This window comes from Hippoglossus hippoglossus, chromosome 15, assembly GCF_009819705.1.
Source record: "Hippoglossus hippoglossus isolate fHipHip1 chromosome 15, fHipHip1.pri, whole genome shotgun sequence".
NCBI classification, from domain to species: Eukaryota; Metazoa; Chordata; class Actinopteri; order Pleuronectiformes; family Pleuronectidae; genus Hippoglossus; species Hippoglossus hippoglossus.
Window position 1 is genome coordinate 5,186,494 of NC_047165.1, and position 19,948 is coordinate 5,206,441.

The following is a 19,948-nucleotide window of genomic DNA, read 5'->3' on the forward strand; positions in this document are numbered from 1 at the left end:
CACCTTTTACATTTTAAAGCGACACTTTCACACTTTATGGAGGTTTGATCTGTTATTACAGGAGATATTGTGACGGGGTTTTTTTTTTGTCAGTGTTTTACCGCATCGATCCTCACACTTTGCCGGTCACTGCAACGCACCGGCTTCATTTCCTTTAATGGATCCCATAACCCACTGCTCGTGCGTAAACAGCGTGTAACCTCGGTCTAGTGCCGCGTTAGGGTCTAAATGACAAGTTGTTCATGTCGATGCAGATGCTTTGTCTCCAGGGGCGCAGAGGATAAAATGCGGTTTATTAGCTGTGCACAGTTTTTACTGAACTGTTCAAAACTTTGTAGACAACACGACGACAAGTCAGACAGGAAAACAGTAAAGACAACTTTTCTCACTATTTTAAAAACTGTTTTTTTGTCCCCCTTGTTGATCGAGGTCACAGAGTTCACCTGCCTCATAGTTCAACTCTCCGTTTGGAGCGAGACCCGTCCAGGCGACAGGACTTTCTTAAATTTTTAGACTTATTTTAATGGCCAATTAGCGGAATGGATATAGCCCTAATTTGTCCTAACTGTTTTATTAGCAGTTAATGAGACGGTGGAAGTGTCCTGCGGATGGCGCACGTGCTCTGCTGGGGTTTTTGAAGAAGAAAGCGACAAATGTTGAAAGCAGGACACACACACACACACACGCACACACACACACACACACAAACACTGTCCGTGTGACATCTTTGGCTTAATGGTGACATGAAACCTTATCGTGTAAACAGTTTTTTTTGTCCTGTTGCGATCAGACTCCTCTTTTGTCGCCCGCGGAGACAGAAACTACAGCTGCTACTTCGTCTAAATACAGTGACAGTGCAGACGTGCTGCCGGACATTGATTAAACACCTGATTAAACGTCTGGTTTGGTAATTTTCTGGCGCCGCCGGTGCTGATTTCATCTGCTTCCCTTCGTCTGATCTTCCCTCTCGGTGATGATGTGGTCGCCGGCACGTTTCGGTGCCACTTCTCCACGTCCCCCCCCCCCCGACGTGCTGCTCCTCGGTTGAGCTCGGACATGCACCGAAACTCGCGGGGAAGCTTTACACTTTCTTCGGGCTGCAGGAGGAGGACAGGCTCCACGTCCGTGCGGTTGTTAATCCGTGCGTAAAAAGGGGCCAATCATATCAAAGATGCGTAAAAAGTGTGACATGGAGACTTTGTGTTTCAACTATATTTACGTTTGAGGTCATTTTGGCACAGAAGTAGGTCAGTGTCAGCGGGAAGGAAGCTGTCGTTTAGTCTGGACAAACAGGAAGCGCAGCGACAAAATATTGACATTTTAAAGCCCCTTTGGTTGATTGTAAAGTTTAGATTCCAGATTCTGAAATGACAAATGTGTAAAATACATTGTTCGCGATGTGAATCTGTATTTTCTTTTAACAAAAGGGGACTTGACAACAGAAATTATTTTTGGTGGATTTAGTTGAAAATGCCATTTCCAGACTGGTGACTTTCTGTCAGACTCGTGGTGACGCAGTTGAAGTTAGTCCAGACTCTTCCTTCACGCCCGATTACTCTTCTCCCCGCAAGTCAAACAAAAAAATCTGCTGCAATCAGCAACTTCTGTCAAACAAAGGAGACGCACTGGGCGGTCAGTGTGGACAGGAAACCTGCAGCTACAGCCTGAGCAGGAACACGTCCACTGCGCATTAACTTATCAGACACGACACACTCACCACAGGCGCGTCTGTGCGTATCAGCTGAGATAGAGTTTGGTTAAGTTTCTTAAAACGAACCTATTGTCCAGTTTATTTTTGGCATAGAGATTCCGTGCGTAAAGGGTCACTGCGACCCCCTTTGTGAATGGGTCCAGTCCTTTACGCACCGGGCTCTGCGCCGCCACACGCTCCGCTGCAGCTCCACATGCAACAGACACGCGCGGCTGTCGGCTGTTTGCGCAGGGTGATGAAAGCCCAGGCTCACGGCTCCGCTCTGTTCATCCAACAGACCACCAAACCGGTCCGATGGCTCGCCCGCAGTAACGGCGACAGAGGAGAGCGGAGGAGATCCACCACGAGTCGGTGCCACCGGAGCACCAGCGCAAACCTCCCGTTCGAAGAACAACAACAGCAGCAGCAGCAGCAGCGACACCGGCTCCAGCGGAGGAGGAGGGGAGCCGCTCTCGCCGGCTCGGTGCAGAAGCAGTTCCTCCGTGGACAGCCTCGACGTGTTTCAGAAGAGGTCTATATTCACCTCCCCTCGCCGCCACTCCAGTGGATATTTCTCCTTCGACAGCGACTCGCTGCCGAGCACCCCGCTCTCCCCGCGGCCGGTGACGGCTGACAGAGCCACGCAGACCCCGAGCCCCAGCGGCCAGGCGATGAACCACGCCTTGCAGCGCATGGCTGAGGCGCACGGTGGAGGACCGGGGACGCGGCGGCTGGTTGGTGAGCACAGGCACCTTGATGATTAACTGATGACTAACCTCCAATAACACGCATGTGGAACATCAAAGGTTCTCATTACAAAGTCCCCCGACAAGTTTGAAGTGGAAAAATATCAAAATGTACCAAAGAAATCCGGCTGCACTACTTATCCAGCACCTTTATTTGTAGAGATGATAACTTAGACATCAATGTGCTCCAATGTCATTCAAATCAAGTTTTCTTTAACATAACAACGCTCTAAATCCCTTTTCGTATCCCTCACAATCAGATTTAGGGGGGTTGTAAACTGCAGTTTGAACTGTGTCTAACAACACAATACACACTCCATAATATCTGTATTTGTGTGTGTGAAAGTTGCTGTTCTGCATCAGCCCATACAAGCTGCTCTGACTGTTTTCACTAGCTGCTGCTGTCACTGGTGTGTGTGTGGGTGTGCAGTAGCCAAACACAAGCTCCCTGAGGCTTCCTCTGTCAAAGATTTGGGCGGTGGTGGTGAATGTTAAGTTATATGCAGAAGATGAACACGCTTGGGGAGTTTTTGTTCTCCCATCTTACTCACGAGGGAAGACAGAGTTTTTCCACTATACTCTGTGTTAACCTAGTTTCAGGTGAGTAGGTCACATGCCGATTTAGTGACTTTAACCCAGTATACCTCACTGAAGCCGTTTTCAGACACGACCTGCGGGTAAAGTCTTCTTCTTCTTCTTTGTTCGGTTTCTTGGTGGGTGGCAACCAAATGTCAAGGTGCATTACCGTCATCTACTGGATCTGCTTCTTCTTCCTCTTCTTCCACATCATCTCAAGTTCCCTGCACGCCTTAAGGCAGTTTATGATCCGTAAACAGACTGCGATGTGTAGAATTGGTTCACTTCCCCTTTAGGAAGCTGAAGTGTTGAGGCAGTGAAAAAGTTGAAGTGTCAGTTCAACAGAAAGTGATGAAAGTCCACTCACCATTTTTTGTGAGTTTAGATTATTTCATGACGTCAGGTTTTTATTCTCGCAACAACCAACACTTCTGAAACGCAGCCTAACTCATTTAGTTTATTCCTCAATGTTTAGAATAAAATAAGACACCAAGTTGTGTAGGTTTGAGTTTCTATTGACAGAACCACCCAAGTGTTTGTGGAACACTCATCGCCTCTCACAGCCTCGACCCTGTTTTTATTTCCGCTGTTTATTTAGATACAAAGCAAGACACGCAAGTCTGTCACCTCCAGCGGCAGGGATTGAAAATAGAGCCGCAGTGAACTTGTTTACATGAGCACATGTTAACAGGAAAACAGACTCCTGCCTCTGGTTGGGAGGCTTTCGGCTGGAGTTGTCTTCGCTGTTGCCTGGTTTCAAACCAAACGGAGCCGTGAGGTTTGAGATTTGGCCAAACAAACAATAACAGAGTGAATCCCCTCACTGTGAAAAAAACCTATCCACTGTGGAGAAGCATTTTCTCATCCTGATAAGACTTTAGTTATTTGTTTTTCTCGGAGTTGGTTTTTCAGATGCAGAAAAACACTTTTCTGCATCAACCTCTGCACGTCTACTTTAGTTATGAAGCCATTTTGTCTGGACATTTTCGGGAGTTTTGATTTGCACATATGAAGAAGCAGCAGGACATTATTCGGGTCGGACGCATTCACAACAACAGGAAAATGTCCGCAACATTCAGGCGAGGGCTGGCGTCTGAGTAGAGTATAGAAGGAAGAACATGTTTGTTTACATCACATCGACACTGGTGAATCTAGTCTTCTCTCTTCTGAGATATTTGTGTTCTTTCTGTTTTTATCATTTTTGCATCCATCACGTGTTAGAAACTTCATCAACATGGCCACTTGCTCGCGGTTAATTCTTCATTTTCCTGTTATATCCTCACATGGACTCATTCGGACACCTCCAGACTTTTTTACCCTGGTGCCGTCAGGAAAAGTTCGGGAAAAATGTCCGGAGCAACCATCTCAAATATTTGCGTTCTTGAATACAGCCCCTCTGGAGAACTTCAGGAACATTTTCAGTGCATGTCTGTAAGCAGGAGTCTTTTTTTTTTACAAGGACAGTGGTGTTTTCCTGGTGAAGTGATGAATGGAGGCTGAGTTAAAACATCTGGAAGCTTCACTATATTGCAACCTACTGTTATAAAAGCAGTGATTAACTTCGCTTATTCTTCTCTATTGCAGCCAGACAGATGAGATAACAGTCAAAACAAACCAGCAAGCGTGTGCATGTCATTCATTAAGTACAGCAATCAAAATAGGCCTCTCTGTATGTATGTGTGTGTGTGTGAGTCTGTATGTGCATGTGTGTGTGTGTGTATGTATGGCAGTCAAAATAGGCCTCCTGCTCTTTTGTGCAACGCAGACAGAAACCTTTCGCCTCTCATTCAATCCTCTACGTCCATCAGATAGGAGAGATAGGAGATAAACACACCGACACACAAAATATCGTACACGATTGTCCTCAATACAAAAAACGGTCTCGGTTATCAACACTGCTGGTCCGTCTTTGTGTTTGAGACGATGATAAAGAGCCGGAGCTTGAGGAGGATCAGTTTATCATCCTGTCCTCGGTGTCCTCTGTGACGGCTTCATGATCTCTGTGATCACAGCTCCGGTCACAACACGTCGTCCTCCTCCGGCTGCAGGACGATCACACTCAGGTTTCTTCACATTCACTCCTCTTCTTGTCTTCTTGGCTAATTTACATTCACTGGGTTTAATTATAACACAACCTCAGGGGCCGGCTGCACAGAGACTAGATTTTGCCGGAGGCTTGGATCTAACAAGTTAATCGGCTGCACCAGGCTGACTAATTATTGACTGTCTTAAGTATGTCTGATTCATAATGCATTGTGGGTCAATTAAGACTCTTCAGATTAAGTGTTGCCTTTCACAAGCCGCAATTTTCTGTTGGAAAGAAGAGAGAATTAGCCGAGACCGAACCGAACCTGACAGGCATTCTGGACTGTTACAACAGTTCCATCCACACAGACATACATGCATCTATACCACACATCCTTTGGTGAACAACTAAACTAAACTATTCTGAGAGAAAAACCCAGTCCAGCAAATGTATAGAACCAACTTACTAGTTGTACCTGTTTCCCCTGAGCACTTCTATTGTGTCCATATCAGTCTGGAGATAATTGAATACGAGCACAAGTTTGCACTTTTTTCTTCAGCCTCATCCTTCTCTCTAAACATTTGTGCCCTGAAGCGAGTTGGATGACTTATTCAAACGGCATCACTGTCACCTGACGGCTTAATCTGCTCCAACCTGCTTCTAAATACTACTGAAGTGAAGTCATATAGTTTTAAATTGATGGATTACCAGCGTGTAGCTCTGGATTATATCCCACTGTCATGTCCAGGCATGTCTCCTTCTTCTTCCTCATTTATCTGTGTGGCTGCGTCCTGATCCATTGATCAGGACGCAGCCTCTTTACTATATCAGCGTCTACAGTGTTAGAGGATGTAAGAAATATTAAGTGTAAGTTTCATAACGGCGCGTATGAGTCATAAGCGGAGATCGGTGACAGGTCAGAACCTTTCATAGTCATAGTGTAGTTCAGGCTGAGACTATAACAGATTAACCACGAAAACACACATTCACACACACACACCCACATATTCTGTATGTTTGCTCACACGCAGACTGATATTTCTCACCATCTTTGTCATGATGACATTTAGACACGTACACATGAAATATTGTGACTGATATATATTTTGTTATGTTCTGCTCCATATTCTCCTATTTAAGTCTGAATTCACAACTAATTGTTGTAATAAAGTTTCATAAGGATGTGTGTGTCTGTTGTTTTTAACCCACCTGCTCTGATTAACATCTCTTCCGTGGGTTTTATCTTGTTTTCATTGTGACTGTGCATCTTTTTCTAACATCAAATAAACTCAACTGGGCTAAAACAAAGAAAAAAGTCTCCGATGCTGTGAACCACTTTCTGAATCACACTCTGCTCGTCTGCTTTTATTCGACTTGATAAGGATTCTCCTGACGACCCTGTCACCAGTGCACTGTTTACACGTGTTGGCAGGAAAAGCTTGAAATGCTTATCACGTGTTGCTCAAAAGAAAGTCCCATGTGGAGGTTTAGGTTTCGGTCCTTTTCTTTACTGTTCGTCACAAGATTCAAAATCAAACGACGAATCGACCGATCTCACTTGAACTGTGTGAGACTTTAAAGTCGTGGGCACAGTTGTTGAGGAGCAGTGTTTACATCCACAGAGACTTGTCCCCCCTCTTCGTTTCTGTTCATGTTACAAGTCACATTTCCACATGCGATACATGAAGTGTGTGACCGTTTTAGCAACCTTTTGTTTTCTCCTCTGTTTCAGGAAGCTCTCCCAGCCCCTCTAGCATGCTGCAACGAGACGCAGCAGAGGAGATGCAGGAGGAGGCAGTCGGACAGGAGCTCCGACGAATTGGAGATGATTATAACAGACACCTCCTGCTAAGGGTCAGTGTGTGTGTCTGTGTGTGTGTGTGTGTGTGTGTGGGTGTGAAGGTACATAGACCAACCTTGTGCGACCACTTTCTGCAGAGCTCTGCAGCAAAGTGCTGACTTGCAGACAGACTGAGATAGTGATTTGCAAACAGAGAATTAATTTGTGTGTTCTTGGTATTATTGAGATTAGCTTGTTGTAATTGATTAACCAGGGTTTATCAATCCGCTGCAGTACAGGAAGTAAATTAAAGGCAAAGTCAGTTCAAGACAGAGGCTGTGTGGCTGTCATACGAAGCATGAAGCTGCTGAAGATTAGGAAAATGCTCAGCTGGTTATTTCCACTGTGAGAAAAACGAATGGACTCCTGATCAGAAAATAAACAAGCAGAGCTGCGCCCGACGTTGCAGAAAATCCAGACGCCAGAGTAACTGCTGCAGTTGAAAAAAGAAAGAAAACAGACGTGTGATACAAAGAAACGGCCCCTGGACAGCAGAAGAACGACTTGTTGAGCCCAGACGGGGGAAAGCAGCTTCGTTCTGCTCCACGAAGCCCTCAGGTAGTTACCAGCATCAGGGGAAGAAACTTAAACAAACAAATTGGGTGTTTAAATGTGGCGAGACCCACAGCAGCTCATTGACTGCTCTCATTACAAAAGTGGAGCCTGTTTGTTCAGCCTCGGCAGCTGTAATTTGGCTGATTTACTTCTTGGCTCTCGGAACGAGGAGCTGATTATCCGGAGGTGTTTCTGACGGTTGGGCTCTTTATTGGCACAGGAGAGTTATGTGTTGTTACTGGGTTAAATTAATTAGGCAGGAAATGCAAATCATTTTCCACTTTAACGACTCGCACCAATTAAAAGATGGAGACGCCAGTAGAGCCACAGTTGGGGAGTGGAGGTTTTCACCACTAGTAGCGCTGTGGAGCAATGTGTTTACCAAGCAGGTTTGGGTTTTTTTTGTGTGCGACATGACTTGTTAAACATTGTGGATTGTTTGACAAAGACACAACTACGGCCCGAAGAAAGATGAATTCAAGCGAGCAACTGTTGTAGAACATTTGGAAAATCTAGTTCGACATTTGTTGGACATCAAAGATGCTGTGTTTTCTGCAGGAAGCAGGAAAATGCCAGAAAAAAAATTCCATTCATTGGGCGTGTCGATGACGTTTCTAACACGCGACAGATGCAAAACTAGAAGAAGACAAATGACTCTGGAGGAAAAACAGAGGACACGTAGGAGACGCCAACGAAGACGTCACCTTGGAAGGACGACGAGAATCAAGAGCTTTTGGTGATAATGACCATGTGTGAAAGGCAAAGTCCAGACCCAATTTTCTGGAGTTCATGTGTGAAAGCAGGTTTTGGGAGCATTTTACTGACACTTTTCTAAATTTGAATTATAATTTTTTTTCTATCTGTGCAGCTCGATTGTGAAACAGTGATTTGAGCGTGTGACGTGAATATTTTGAAAGCGGAGTGAGTTTATCCAGCTCAGTCAATCAGCTCTGATTATGACAGGAAGTGACAGTTACATCAGTCTGACGGTTGCTTGACTGAAGAAATAATCTCATTATCCCAGGGAATATGAACCTTTCAGTCCGAGCGGGTGTGTTGCAAAGTTGCGTCGCTGTAGTCGGAGTTTGTTTCCTCCTGGCTTCTGTTTCCCTGGCAACATTTCTGCAGGTTGCATCATCACAGCTCTATTTACTCTATCAAGGGGCAGACTGGAGCGTAGGGAAGCCGGGGGGGGAAACTCAGTGCTGGGTTGAGTTCACTCTAATCTCATCACAGAAATGGATTAAAAAATGAAAGTCAACAAAAAGCATGACAGGACCCAGTAAGAAGCCTCGAATTCTCCCTCAGTGTCAAAAGCTTAATGGCTGTAAAGCTGAGCTGTTGAATAAGACAGAAACGTGCTCGTTTTCCCCCCAAACACACACACTCCCCAACCAAAGACCCACAAAACCCCAGAAGGGATATTATTTAAGTGCTTATGGTTTCATGTTGCTCTCAAACCAATGGAGCTGGGTTATGCAGCCATCGTTCAGGTTCTGGTGTTGATCAAATCCTGCGTTTAGCTGCTTCATGCACCTTCAGATATACCATCAACCCCCTCTGACCGTTATGTGTAAAGGTCAGAGGGTTCACTGACATCAGGAAGAATGTACATCCTTTCATTTGTGTGGAAAATCCCAGGAGCTGGATCACAAAACGAGCCAAAAAGTGACTCATGGGGAAGGTAGTTTGACTCAACACCTCGCCTCACTGCCTGGGAAGACGGAAAGAGAGAGAGAGAGGAGTGAGTGTGTCTTGGTGGTGAGGCCTGTGTGACCTCGGGTAATAATAATCCAGAAAGTGTGTTTGCACAAGCTGCAGAACAATGAGGAGGCAGAGAAAAGAGGAACGTGGAGGCTTGTTCCCTGTTCTCTCACCAGGTGTTTCTGTGAAGTGCTCGGGCCGGAGTGCCGATGAGTTCACGCAGCTCCAACAACACAAGACGATTTTCAGGTTTTTCACATTTGAATCAGACACTTAGTCATCACACGGAGACGAACACAAGATGAAAGAATACGTTCAGTGTCATTTGTTCTGCTGAGATTGAACAATCATCCCCCTGCTAAACAAAAGGCTAAAGCAGTGGGGGGCAAAACACTTTGACACCACTGCACTGATTGAGTCTTAAGGCTGCATCCGCATTAATACATTTTATTTTAAAAAGCATTGCTACACTCTCGCACACACAACTCCAGAGTTTTTGATCGGTGTAAACTGAAAAGATTTTTTAGTCTCGACCGGCAGACGTGCAGACGTTTGGAAATAGTGACGCACCATGAGCTTCCTGTTGGGTTGAAGCGATGACTCGGCTCAGCGGTCAATGCAAAGCGTTGTTATCAAGTGTGGATTCAGCCTACGATCCCAGGAGGATAGGGAAAGTCTTTCTTCACTTTCTACCGTCTTGCCAGCGAGTAAAAACAAATCATCAGGTTTATGTGCGGTTGTGTATGAGGACAGGAAATGCTCTGATCATCCTCCGATCTCTTCCATGCTTAAAAACATCCACGATTCAATCTGATCCGGCTTGTCCTTTGCATAGCAGGCTTCAGTCCAACTCGCTGCCCTTCACTATGCAAAATCCCCTGAGAACAGTTTGAACAAACAGACGAGTAACCAGCAGGGTTTTACAGCCTTGTTGAAAAAGTTCTCAACAATGCCGTGTTCTTCACGCTGTCGTGAAACAGGCCCAGCAGGATGGATGAATCATCTTGAATCATATCTGGCCGTGGGGTGACTTCATGGCGATGGTGTAGCTGCCCCTGAAAACCTCGGCCTGGAGCGTGGACCCATGATCCAACCTTCTCTGAAAACCTGCACATTTAGAGTGAAGCTTTGTTTTTATGGCACAGGCTGCTGTGAAATTCTGCTTCATAACATTCCTGGTCCACAGAAGACGAATCACACTGACTTTGGTGTTGTCCTGACTTTTCTTCCAGCTCCACAGTTAGATTGTTTCCTTTTTCACTCAAATGTCTTAAACTGTTGCCATGAAATTTGCTCCTTTAGCGCCGCCATGGTCCTAATGTCTTCAGCCGACAATTGGGCACGGATATTCTCCGGACTTGGCCTTTCTCATATAAATTATAATATTGTGACATAAGATTTGTTTTGTATTAACAGTAAATTTATCCCGGGGCTTAGAGGGCACTTTCTGACAAGTTCTCACATTATCACCAACTGTTCATCGCAGCACAGTTAAACACGGAGCTGCCAGTGTTGACAAAAGAGCTTTATTCAGTGCGATCGCCTGAAGGCGTCTGCCAGGACGCAGAGCTGCATCACCTCAGGCTATGAAATGACTCACGCTACCTAAGATACATTCACACACAAACAGCTCGCACGCTTTTTATTGCCTGAGAAATTAGCAAACCACTTGTATAAGAGTGACCTTTACACGGAAACAGTATTGAAGTGATTCATTTTCATGAAAATGGGTTTATCCACTGATATAATGATGAGTAATCATTTGTTTTTCAGTCGTCTTCCCTCTGACTCGCTCTCCTTTGTCCTCATTTAGTCCAGCCTCTCTCTCTCTCTGTCGTTCTCTCTCAGTTAAACATTTACACAATATGTGCGTGATTATGTGTGCGTGTTTGTTTTCAAACATCTGTAAACCTGCTCAGTGGTGTGTGTGTGTGAGAGCATGTGTGTGCGTGCGCACGTACATGCCTGTGTGCATGTGGTGTGACAGTCTAGTGTCCGTGACAGTGTAGATCCATTATGGCTCAGCCCTATGGTTAAACAACTCTCAGAGAGCAAAGCACAAGGTCTAATTATCCTGCCAAAACACACACACACACACACTCAAACAAACTCCAACACACACTCTTTGACTGTGAGGTAAAACCCTTTGTCCTGGAGACAGAAATAACACTGAGGAACACTGTGGACCGGTCAGTTGTCACTGGCTGCTCGTGTTTTTGTTTGTGTGTGATCGAATGTACGTGAAAGACAAAGAGCGGGAGAGAGACAGTTTATCGCTCCTTCACTTTCCATGCAAGAAGCTCCTTGTTTGCATTTTAAAACATGACGCTCGGCTGAGTGTCTGTCACACCAAGTCTGAAGAAAAACTACACATGATCACCTAGTTAGAACAGAAATAAATGAAGCGATGCCACAATTTATTTGTCATAAATCTGACCCTTGATCTGTCAGAATGTAACGGGTCCGTCCTTCACGCCGACACCATCCCTCCACAAAACATAACCATGACAGGAGACAGGGATGGACGTGTGGATGTGTAAATGTGTAAACTGATGTTTACATGTAAACACGAGTGTCACTAAGATAGAAGTACAAAGTCACCTCTGAGGTCCCGGTTAAGGTTGAGGGAAACTGTTTTCGTTTGGCTGTCCACAATGAATGGAAGTCAATGCCTTGTCCTAACAATGATAGCTGTGCAAACTTGTGTGTGTGCTCGTGCCTTTGTGAGCTATTTTTGGGGCGGCAGCATAGTAAGCTGTGGTAACCAAACAAAGTCACATGAGCTTCTTGGAACGGGCTGACTCAATGTTTCCACTGTGAAAAGAAAGAGACAAGAAGACGAGAAACAAACCCAGCTCAGAAATTTTGAATCCTCTGTATCACAAATGTGTCTTTTCCCCAAAGTCTCGGAGCAGAAACAGCAGCAGTTTCCAAACACAAATGGAAAAAATATGGCAAATATGTGAGAGGGAAGGTGGATGTTGTCATTTTGAAAAGCTCTCCATCCTTCACTTCACTACAAATGAACCTACAGACACTTGAGATAATGAGGTAATTCATCGAGGTGCCACTTAAATCACAGATTCATTTGAAAAGATGATGCATTCATTGAAGAGCTGATGGGAAATGCAGGCCCTCTGGACCTGACAAATCAGTCATCCATTTTTATTAATCAATTTCTTTTTTCTTTGATCATTTTCTTTGATCTTCGTTGTCGTGCAGGAATGCAAATCTCTGGTGTTGGAGCTTCCTACCAACATTTGAACTCCTCGCCCCAGACGACTTTTGAAATTGCACTTTCAGCTGAATTTAATACACAGTTTACTGATGTAAAATGGTTATTTTTTATTGCCATGGATCGATACACTTGTTTTATAGGACCTTCATGTTTAATCTTAAACGAATGGAAACCAATGGCTGCCAATATACGGTTTTAAAAGCCTAAAACAGTGTGTGGTTTGGAAAATGTGTTTAAACAATCTGTAGTAATTACAACATGCAGTTAGTGGTTGTATCATCTCTGAATGAAAGGTTGTGTGGTTGCTTCATTGGTTCGCCGACACAACGACTCACTGGTTGTGTGCTACATGAGTTATCTAGTTAGTTCATGTGGATGACGCCCTGCTTGGGTTTCTCTTGTGTCGTAGATTTGTGTAAGTGCATGTACTACACTATCACTCTGTGTGTGTGTGTGTGTGTGTGTGTTTGTGTGTGTGTGTGTGTGTACACGAGAGATGGACTACTGCCCGTGGAGTTGAAGTGACAGTAGGAAAATGGTTTGTGGCAGCAGGTTTTCTATTTTCAGATGATGATAGGGGTTATGTGAGGTAAGAGTTCAAATGAGGAAACTATTAGAGGAGCCACAAGTGTGTGTCTCTGTGTGTGTGTGTGTGTGTATGTGTGTGTGTGTGTGTGTGTGTGTGTGTTTGTTTTCCTTTTCTGTAATCCGTAGGTACAAGGTTGAAGATCCAGAGTGTTTGGTGAGGCAGGTTCTGGCTTCGTGTCAGACTCTCGGGCTGCAGTTTGTCAGCTGAGCCGTACATCTGCTCCTCATTGCAGTGAAATCAAACCTCTCATCCCAACTGTGAAATACAACCAATCACCCAAATAACAGACCAGCCCCCTTATCTGCCTGTGGTGTTTTTAATCCCAGGCAATTATTTGTGTTCCCAGAACACTTGGTTTACCGTAACCCTTTTGGCATCGCTGCTTGTGATTTAAACAAAATACGACACACTAGTTTATGAGTTTAGGTGGAGCTGGTAGCTTTATTTGTTTAAACTTTGGGCAGAGTAAGGCCGGTTGTTTTCCTTTACTTTATCTTAATCTAAGATAACAGCCTTCAGGATCGAGCACAGACATGAGAGTGATATCAGTCCTCAAGTGGAAGTGTAGGACGATGATCTGATGGCCCCTGATCTGGTTTGACACACTACTTAGTGCTGATCACATGTAAATGCATCAGTTTTGTTCAACCACGAACGTCCCAGCTGCACCACATCCTCCGGTTCTCTCACAATTCATAGTTTCTCCTGCACTTTCATTAGCAGGAGGTGTCAAATATGAGTCACAACCACAACTGTGGACGGGCATGCAGCTGTGCCTCAGGAGGAAGAGCAGCTTGCCACTGTACGCTCACTGAAGTGACCTTAAATCACCCCAAAGAGTCCCTATAGAAAAGTGTGGTGTAAAGCGCCTTTAGTTTAAGACTTGATAAGCGATGGATCAAATCTGTCCATTTATCTTTTACCAGAATATAATGATGAAGGACATCAACACGGTTAACAGATGTGTTTTGTGCTCGTCCTTATCTGGAATTGTAACATATCTAACTGCTGTGAATCCCAGCTGGTCCAGTAACGCTCAGACTGTGGTTGTAATGGATATGATGGAGTTTAAAAATCCACGCTCTTTGCAATAATTTACAAATGTTTAATAATAACAGGTGTCAAATGATAGCTATCTAGACATCAATCCTTCAACAAATTGAAGATGTAATAGTGAAACAAGCTTTCAGTCAGTTTGCTTAGTATCTTGAGACTCGTATGGTTTTGCCAGTGTGGTCCCGACTCCCTTCCCTCATTTATTTTTACTGCAGACCATCTTGACAGATCAGATCATTACGGCGGTTCATGAGGTGAGGAAAGAGCACCGACACGCTGCCAACTTCCAAAACCACAAACCTTGAGTCTGTCTCCCGAAGCCGCTTCGAGGAGAAACAAGTCCATAACGTGCAATATGATGCTAACGCTGCTGTGAGAGAAAACTCACATTAATAATAACGTCACTGTTTTCACAACATAAAAAGTACGATCACGTCTCTTCAGGGCCAGAAGTGATGTTATCTGAGAAAATAAATGAATGAAGACAAACTCTTTATTCCTGTTGAAAAGTCACTGAAACTTTTCTTCTCAATACGAAGACAAAGTGCAAATCAGGGATTCCAACAACAAACTCCGGAGCTCGTTTGCTGCCAAACTGAAAGAGGGAGGTTGAATTAATGTGTTTTTACTACTTCTGCACCCACATGAGCTGTGATTTATGAAAATGGCAGAAGTGCAGGTCGCAGGGATGAAACCAAATCCACACAATTCAGTGTTTGGAGAGTTTGCTCTTCACGTCGCTGCCAAACACAACTCCCTTGACGACATTCAGGGAAAATAAAGGCTCAGTTTTTTGGCCGCAGAGAAATTAGTCTCTGCTGCTCGCTCAGCTACTTCCTACATCGGTGTCTCCTCAAACGTTGATCAGAGTCAGAAAGTTCATACGGTAATCATTACCGGAGAGGAAATCTTATAAAAGAAGAATAAAATAAACGCACATCCAAACCAGAATTAAGTGTTTTTCCAGAAATATACAGTATTTGTGCCAATTTTTTAGTTGGCAGAAAAAATGGGTAGTTTACTTTTTATGGTGGATTTCATTTAAAACTCTAACCCTAAAAATAAAAAGCTAATAAAGCCAGCTGTCCTGTGCCCGGGGCGTGTGTGGAAACTGTTATGATAATGATTTATTTACCTTGTTAACTGTACACAACTGTCATTAGTTTGCAGGTATTTGGTCATTAATGAACAAATTGAACTTTTGAACTGATAATGCCGCTTGATGAGAAGTCAAGCGATCACCAAAGTATTATTTTCCCAGAGGGGGAACATGAATGTCAGAACCTGTCATGGCAATTTATCCAGTAGTGGTTTGAGAGATGAGTTTGGTGAAAACATGCTCATGACTGGTGTGGCCATGAATCTGGTCGGCTTGTTAAAGCTGTTCTGTGCAGGAAACCAGAGTCAAGTCTGGTTTAAATCAGTCTTCTGGCAGTTCCCTGGTCAGCTCTGACCTGTTTGTGGGACTTTGTGAGTCCGAAGCACAATTTGAATCACACAATGATTCAACACAGGGTTGAGTCTTCCCCTCACCTGTTTCCTCCTCCGGCATTAGAGGTTTCTGTGGCTTCTGGCTCGCTTCTCGAATCAAACCACCAAACCACACAGCTTTGATATCCCTCCCTCCCTCCCTCCCTCCCTCTCTCTCTCTGTCTCTCTCTCATCCATAAAGATCCTGTTTTTCAGAGTGCAGTCTCGCCCCGGGGCTTATTCTGCGCCAATGTCTGGATGGTATTGTACAGTCCATCCGGCTGGTGTGTATGTGAAGGGCTTCATGCCAAAGCAGGACATCATCTCCCACCGGGAAAAAAACTGATTCCTACTCTTGTAAATGCCAAAGTTATTCTTGTAAACGCTTCGGTCTGAGTGTTATAAAGTTTTATTTATTAGCCGAGCAAACAGCAGCTGAGGGAGGATCTTTTTTTTATAAGCTTCACATTCACACAGATTTCTCAGCGGACAGCGGCAGACTTCTGCTGGCGGCCAACTGGGCCGGTTTTTCAATTAAATGAGAAGAATCCTCCGCTTGAACTGGAATCAATAGTGAGAATATGTGAAGTAACTTGGGCTTGAAATGAGTTGTTTTCCTGGTGGGCATCCATCCAGGGGAAATGTCCTTTCTCCTTCGTCGACAGGTGCTGGAGTGACGGTCCGAGGCTCAAGCACCAGGCTGTCGACTGCAGGGATAGTAAGAATAAAAGAAAACGCTTGTTTAAGTCATTGATTCAATTCTCTACTTGAAGACGATGAAATGTGTCATGGAAGAAAAAACCAGAGGACGAGAACACAAGAGTCAGGATTTGATCTTGTTGCTGGATGTTCCTAATCAGACCTCGAACAATCCAGCGTGAATCAAACCAGACTCGGATCGACAGCTTTCTCTAAACTCGTCTCTCGTTGATCGTGAATGTGTTGCTATAGATCCAGTGTCATTTCTCCTATGTCCCTTGTCAGACATTTTAACACAAAGGTCACCTTGAGATCAGCCTGTTGCTGATCACACATCAAATATTTCACAGCTACAATATAAGAAGTGTAGGATCCAATGTTTTTGAGACCTTGAGAAATGTGCAGCTTCTTCTTTATGGATGTGAAACGCAAAATTACTGACGTACACCTTTTTAAATTTCAAACATTATTAGACCACACCGCTCCAGCAGCTACAACACCTTTCATTAAACAGCGTTTCTTCCTCCTGTTATTTTACTCTTCATTAAAAAACGTAAATGCTTTTGGCCCCATGAAACATTTTAGGTTATTTTAAAGATACATATACCCTTTGCATTAATGGGCACTCTCTCTTGAGTTAAGCTTGTTAACGTAGAAGCTGTAACTGTCGTGCGGTCAAATATCGGACGCCCTGTAGCAGCACACAACGCATGCAGATAAACACACAACATATGCATTGGGACACACCTGGAGACGCAGAGAGTTGCGGCAGAATGTTGAAAACTGTACTTACCTGCTTCCTGTGGACGTAAACACACAGTATGCATGCGTGTGTCCTTTGATTTTAAATCATCAAGGGATCCTCTGCTACCCCACAGTGTTTACCTGAACATTTGATGGTATGTCACAACCCGCTCAGAACACGCCATGCAAATGATTGATGAACATGAGCAGGATTTAAACCCGTGGATGTTTTGCATGAAATGTCTCAGCTGACGTTTGAGAACTTTCAAAGTACTTTTTTTTTTACCAATTAACCACATAAATACTTTGGGAAATGTACCGTTCGGCCACAGGAGCCAACACTTCAAATCGTAATCAGTGTTACGTTTGCCAAAGAAGATAAGATAACTTTATCTAAACTCTGTTTGAAGCCGTCCTGTAGATGTCCATTAGAATATAATAAAAGAATAAACATTTGTTTGTCGGTTGGATGGTTTGTAAGCAAAATTACGCTAAAGCTACTGGACCGATTTCCATGAATCTTGGTGGAAAGATGCGATAAATTTTTGGTGCAGATGTTGTTTATTTCTCTCGTTAATGCTGTATCTGGTGTTTTCTCTCTTCCTTGTGTTGCAGGGGGCGGCAGGCGGACGCAGGCATGTTGTCATCCATCCGAACCAGCTGCCGCAAGTCCAGCAGGGGCCCACTCTGCTGCTGTGCATGGGCCTCCTGCTCCTCGTGGTCGGACGGCTAATCTACATGCAGGGCAGCACGAACCTCCAGGACCACTCTCAGGTTTAGCCTCTGGAAAACCCAGCGGACGTAGCATTTTTCTGAATATATTTGTGTTTTTGGATCTATCGCATCTTAAATCTTCCTTTGCAATGTGGGTGACTTGATTTTTTTTACTCTCCGTGCTTTTCTGTTTCAACTGAGGAGGGAGACTTTTAATTTTAACGGAGATTACGTATGAACACCTTTTATGGAACTCTGTAACGCCTGTATTTTTGATGTTGCGCCTGTGTTTTTCCTTCACGCTCTCTGAGCCCTCGCGATGCTACCAAAGAGCCTGGAATTTGCACTCCTCTCCTCATGTCATCTAAATATGCCTCTCTGCAAAACGACGCCTGCGAACATTCAACAGTGCCTTGTACAGTTTCCTTTCTTCTTTTTTTTTTTTTTTTGTATCTTACTTTAAGCTTCTTTTTGTACAGAGATTATGTGTTCACTGGGAGATCAACTCTGCAGACCCTGGGTTGTTAAAGAACGTGGGTCCGGTTAACTGAACATTCCCCTGGCAAAGTTTTAGTTAGGGAAAAACTCCTCGTCACATAGGTATCCAGGATGAGACAGACTTGTGACCTGTGTGGGAACCAACTGGGCCAAAGCTTTTTTATATCCAACATCTCAATCACAGTGTTTTTTCGACAACAACTGTGCCATTTCACTTTTAGCTACCATTAAATATTGTGTTATGCTCGCACTGTCAACTGTTAATCAGTGTTTTCAGCCCCAGGAAATGTATTGTCTCACATAAAACACCATGTTTTGCAGAATTTTGCAGCAAAACTCCTGTTCAGACTAGATTAATATTCCACGGAAAGGAGAGGTTGGAATTTAAATGTTTTCTGTGTTCAGAATGGTATTCATGCTGTTTACGAAATCCAGCGTTATGCTTCGAGAATATTCATGATCAGCAGCTGAGGTTTTTCTTTCAAAAAACGATATTTGGTACAGTAAATAACTAAATAAGGGCAAACAAACAAACCCTGGACTGATCAGTACATGTTAATATTAACCATCTTTCCCCAAAAATGAAATGTTTGAATGCTTGATAATCTGCATTAATGATATAACGTCCATTTTAATGTTTTGTGTCATATTTTAACACCCAAGGTTAAGTTTTAGCTACAGTGGCTCCTGCTACTGTAAATATTTTACCTAATCTCGATTTTTTTTATTCCTTCAAAGGTACATGAATTGAGAAAGCAGATTTCGTGAAATGAGTTTTCTGAACATGCACAGTTGGGAAAATTGATACATGAATAGTTTTATCAATGTATTTCATGAACACTTCACGACTCATTCACCAGCATTTCGTGCACAACAGACATCACGAGCAGTTCCTTTGTAAATACCAACCGTAGAGTATCTGATACCAGTCTTCCTCTGCACAGACGAGCCCCTGTTTCTGAAACCACTAGAGCCATTTGGCACATGACCCCCCCCCCCCCCCCCCCCCCCCCCCCCCCCCCCCCCCCCCCCCCGAAGTCTAAAAGACTGAGAAGATTTCTAAGAATTTCCAAACCACTTTCATCACCAGATACAATGTGTGTTTATTGATTCGTACAAAGTCCCAAACAAACATTCAGAGGCTTCACTTTCTTTGCTCTGGTTGTATTTGGCGTCAAAACAAAGATTTAGCACCTTGATTATCCAAACCAAGAAAAGATTAGTTCACTCATTAATACAGCGATGATATTTTAAACCATTTAAATCCTTTAAAGCGTTTAATTGTGTCACGTTTACTCATCTCCGGCCCCTCTGCGTTTTACAAACCTTCATTTGACATCGTTTTAACATCTTCTTCCGCAATAAGTGATCGAACCAGTCCTGTTGCTGTTCTTAGTCTCAGCCTCTGGATTTGTCATTAGTGGCTCCACTGAGCGTAGCGTGTACTGGTTTGTTGACAAGGTCATGTTATCCGTTTATTAGCACAGCGATTCCGACGCAGGCCAAGTCTCATCACGCCTGCCAGGTCATTAAACACTCACGAGAGAGATTTCTGGACAGAAACCAAACACTGGATAACAGAGTCAAAGAGGGTTTTGTTGCTGACTGGTTATCTAACAGTAACAACAAACACTGATAATACTTTTTGTTTTGTCTTTGTATATATGAAAAGATATCAGTCATGGAGAATTTAAATTTTTTTTTTTTTTTTTTAAGGTCTTGGCTCCTGATTACTAAAATGCGTGTTAGGAGTTACAGCTGATTCAATAAACAGCTTGGGAAAGTGTGAAAGCCCTTGAATGC

General features: G+C 43.8%; 1 protein-coding gene and 1 long non-coding RNA gene across 2 annotated transcripts in view; one reads left to right on the forward strand and one right to left on the reverse strand.

Annotated features, from left to right (window-relative positions):
- LOC117776065 overlaps positions 1 to 11,751 on the reverse strand; it is a 27,611-nt gene extending 15,860 nt beyond the window's left edge. The window contains exon 1 of the long non-coding RNA XR_004616382.1: positions 11,739 to 11,751. This is a non-coding gene — a long non-coding RNA (uncharacterized LOC117776065). The remainder of the gene's footprint in view (positions 1 to 11,738) is intronic.
- LOC117776052 (bcl-2-like protein 11) overlaps positions 1 to 18,475 on the forward strand; it is a 19,036-nt gene extending 561 nt beyond the window's left edge. Inside the window, exons 2-4 of the mRNA XM_034609758.1 lie at positions 1,989 to 2,428; positions 6,771 to 6,892; positions 17,549 to 18,475. Coding sequence (XP_034465649.1) covers positions 1,989 to 2,428; positions 6,771 to 6,892; positions 17,549 to 17,713 — 727 coding nt within the window. The 3' untranslated portion in view covers positions 17,714 to 18,475. The remainder of the gene's footprint in view (positions 1 to 1,988; positions 2,429 to 6,770; positions 6,893 to 17,548) is intronic.
- Positions 18,476 to 19,948: the final 1,473 nt, after the last annotated feature.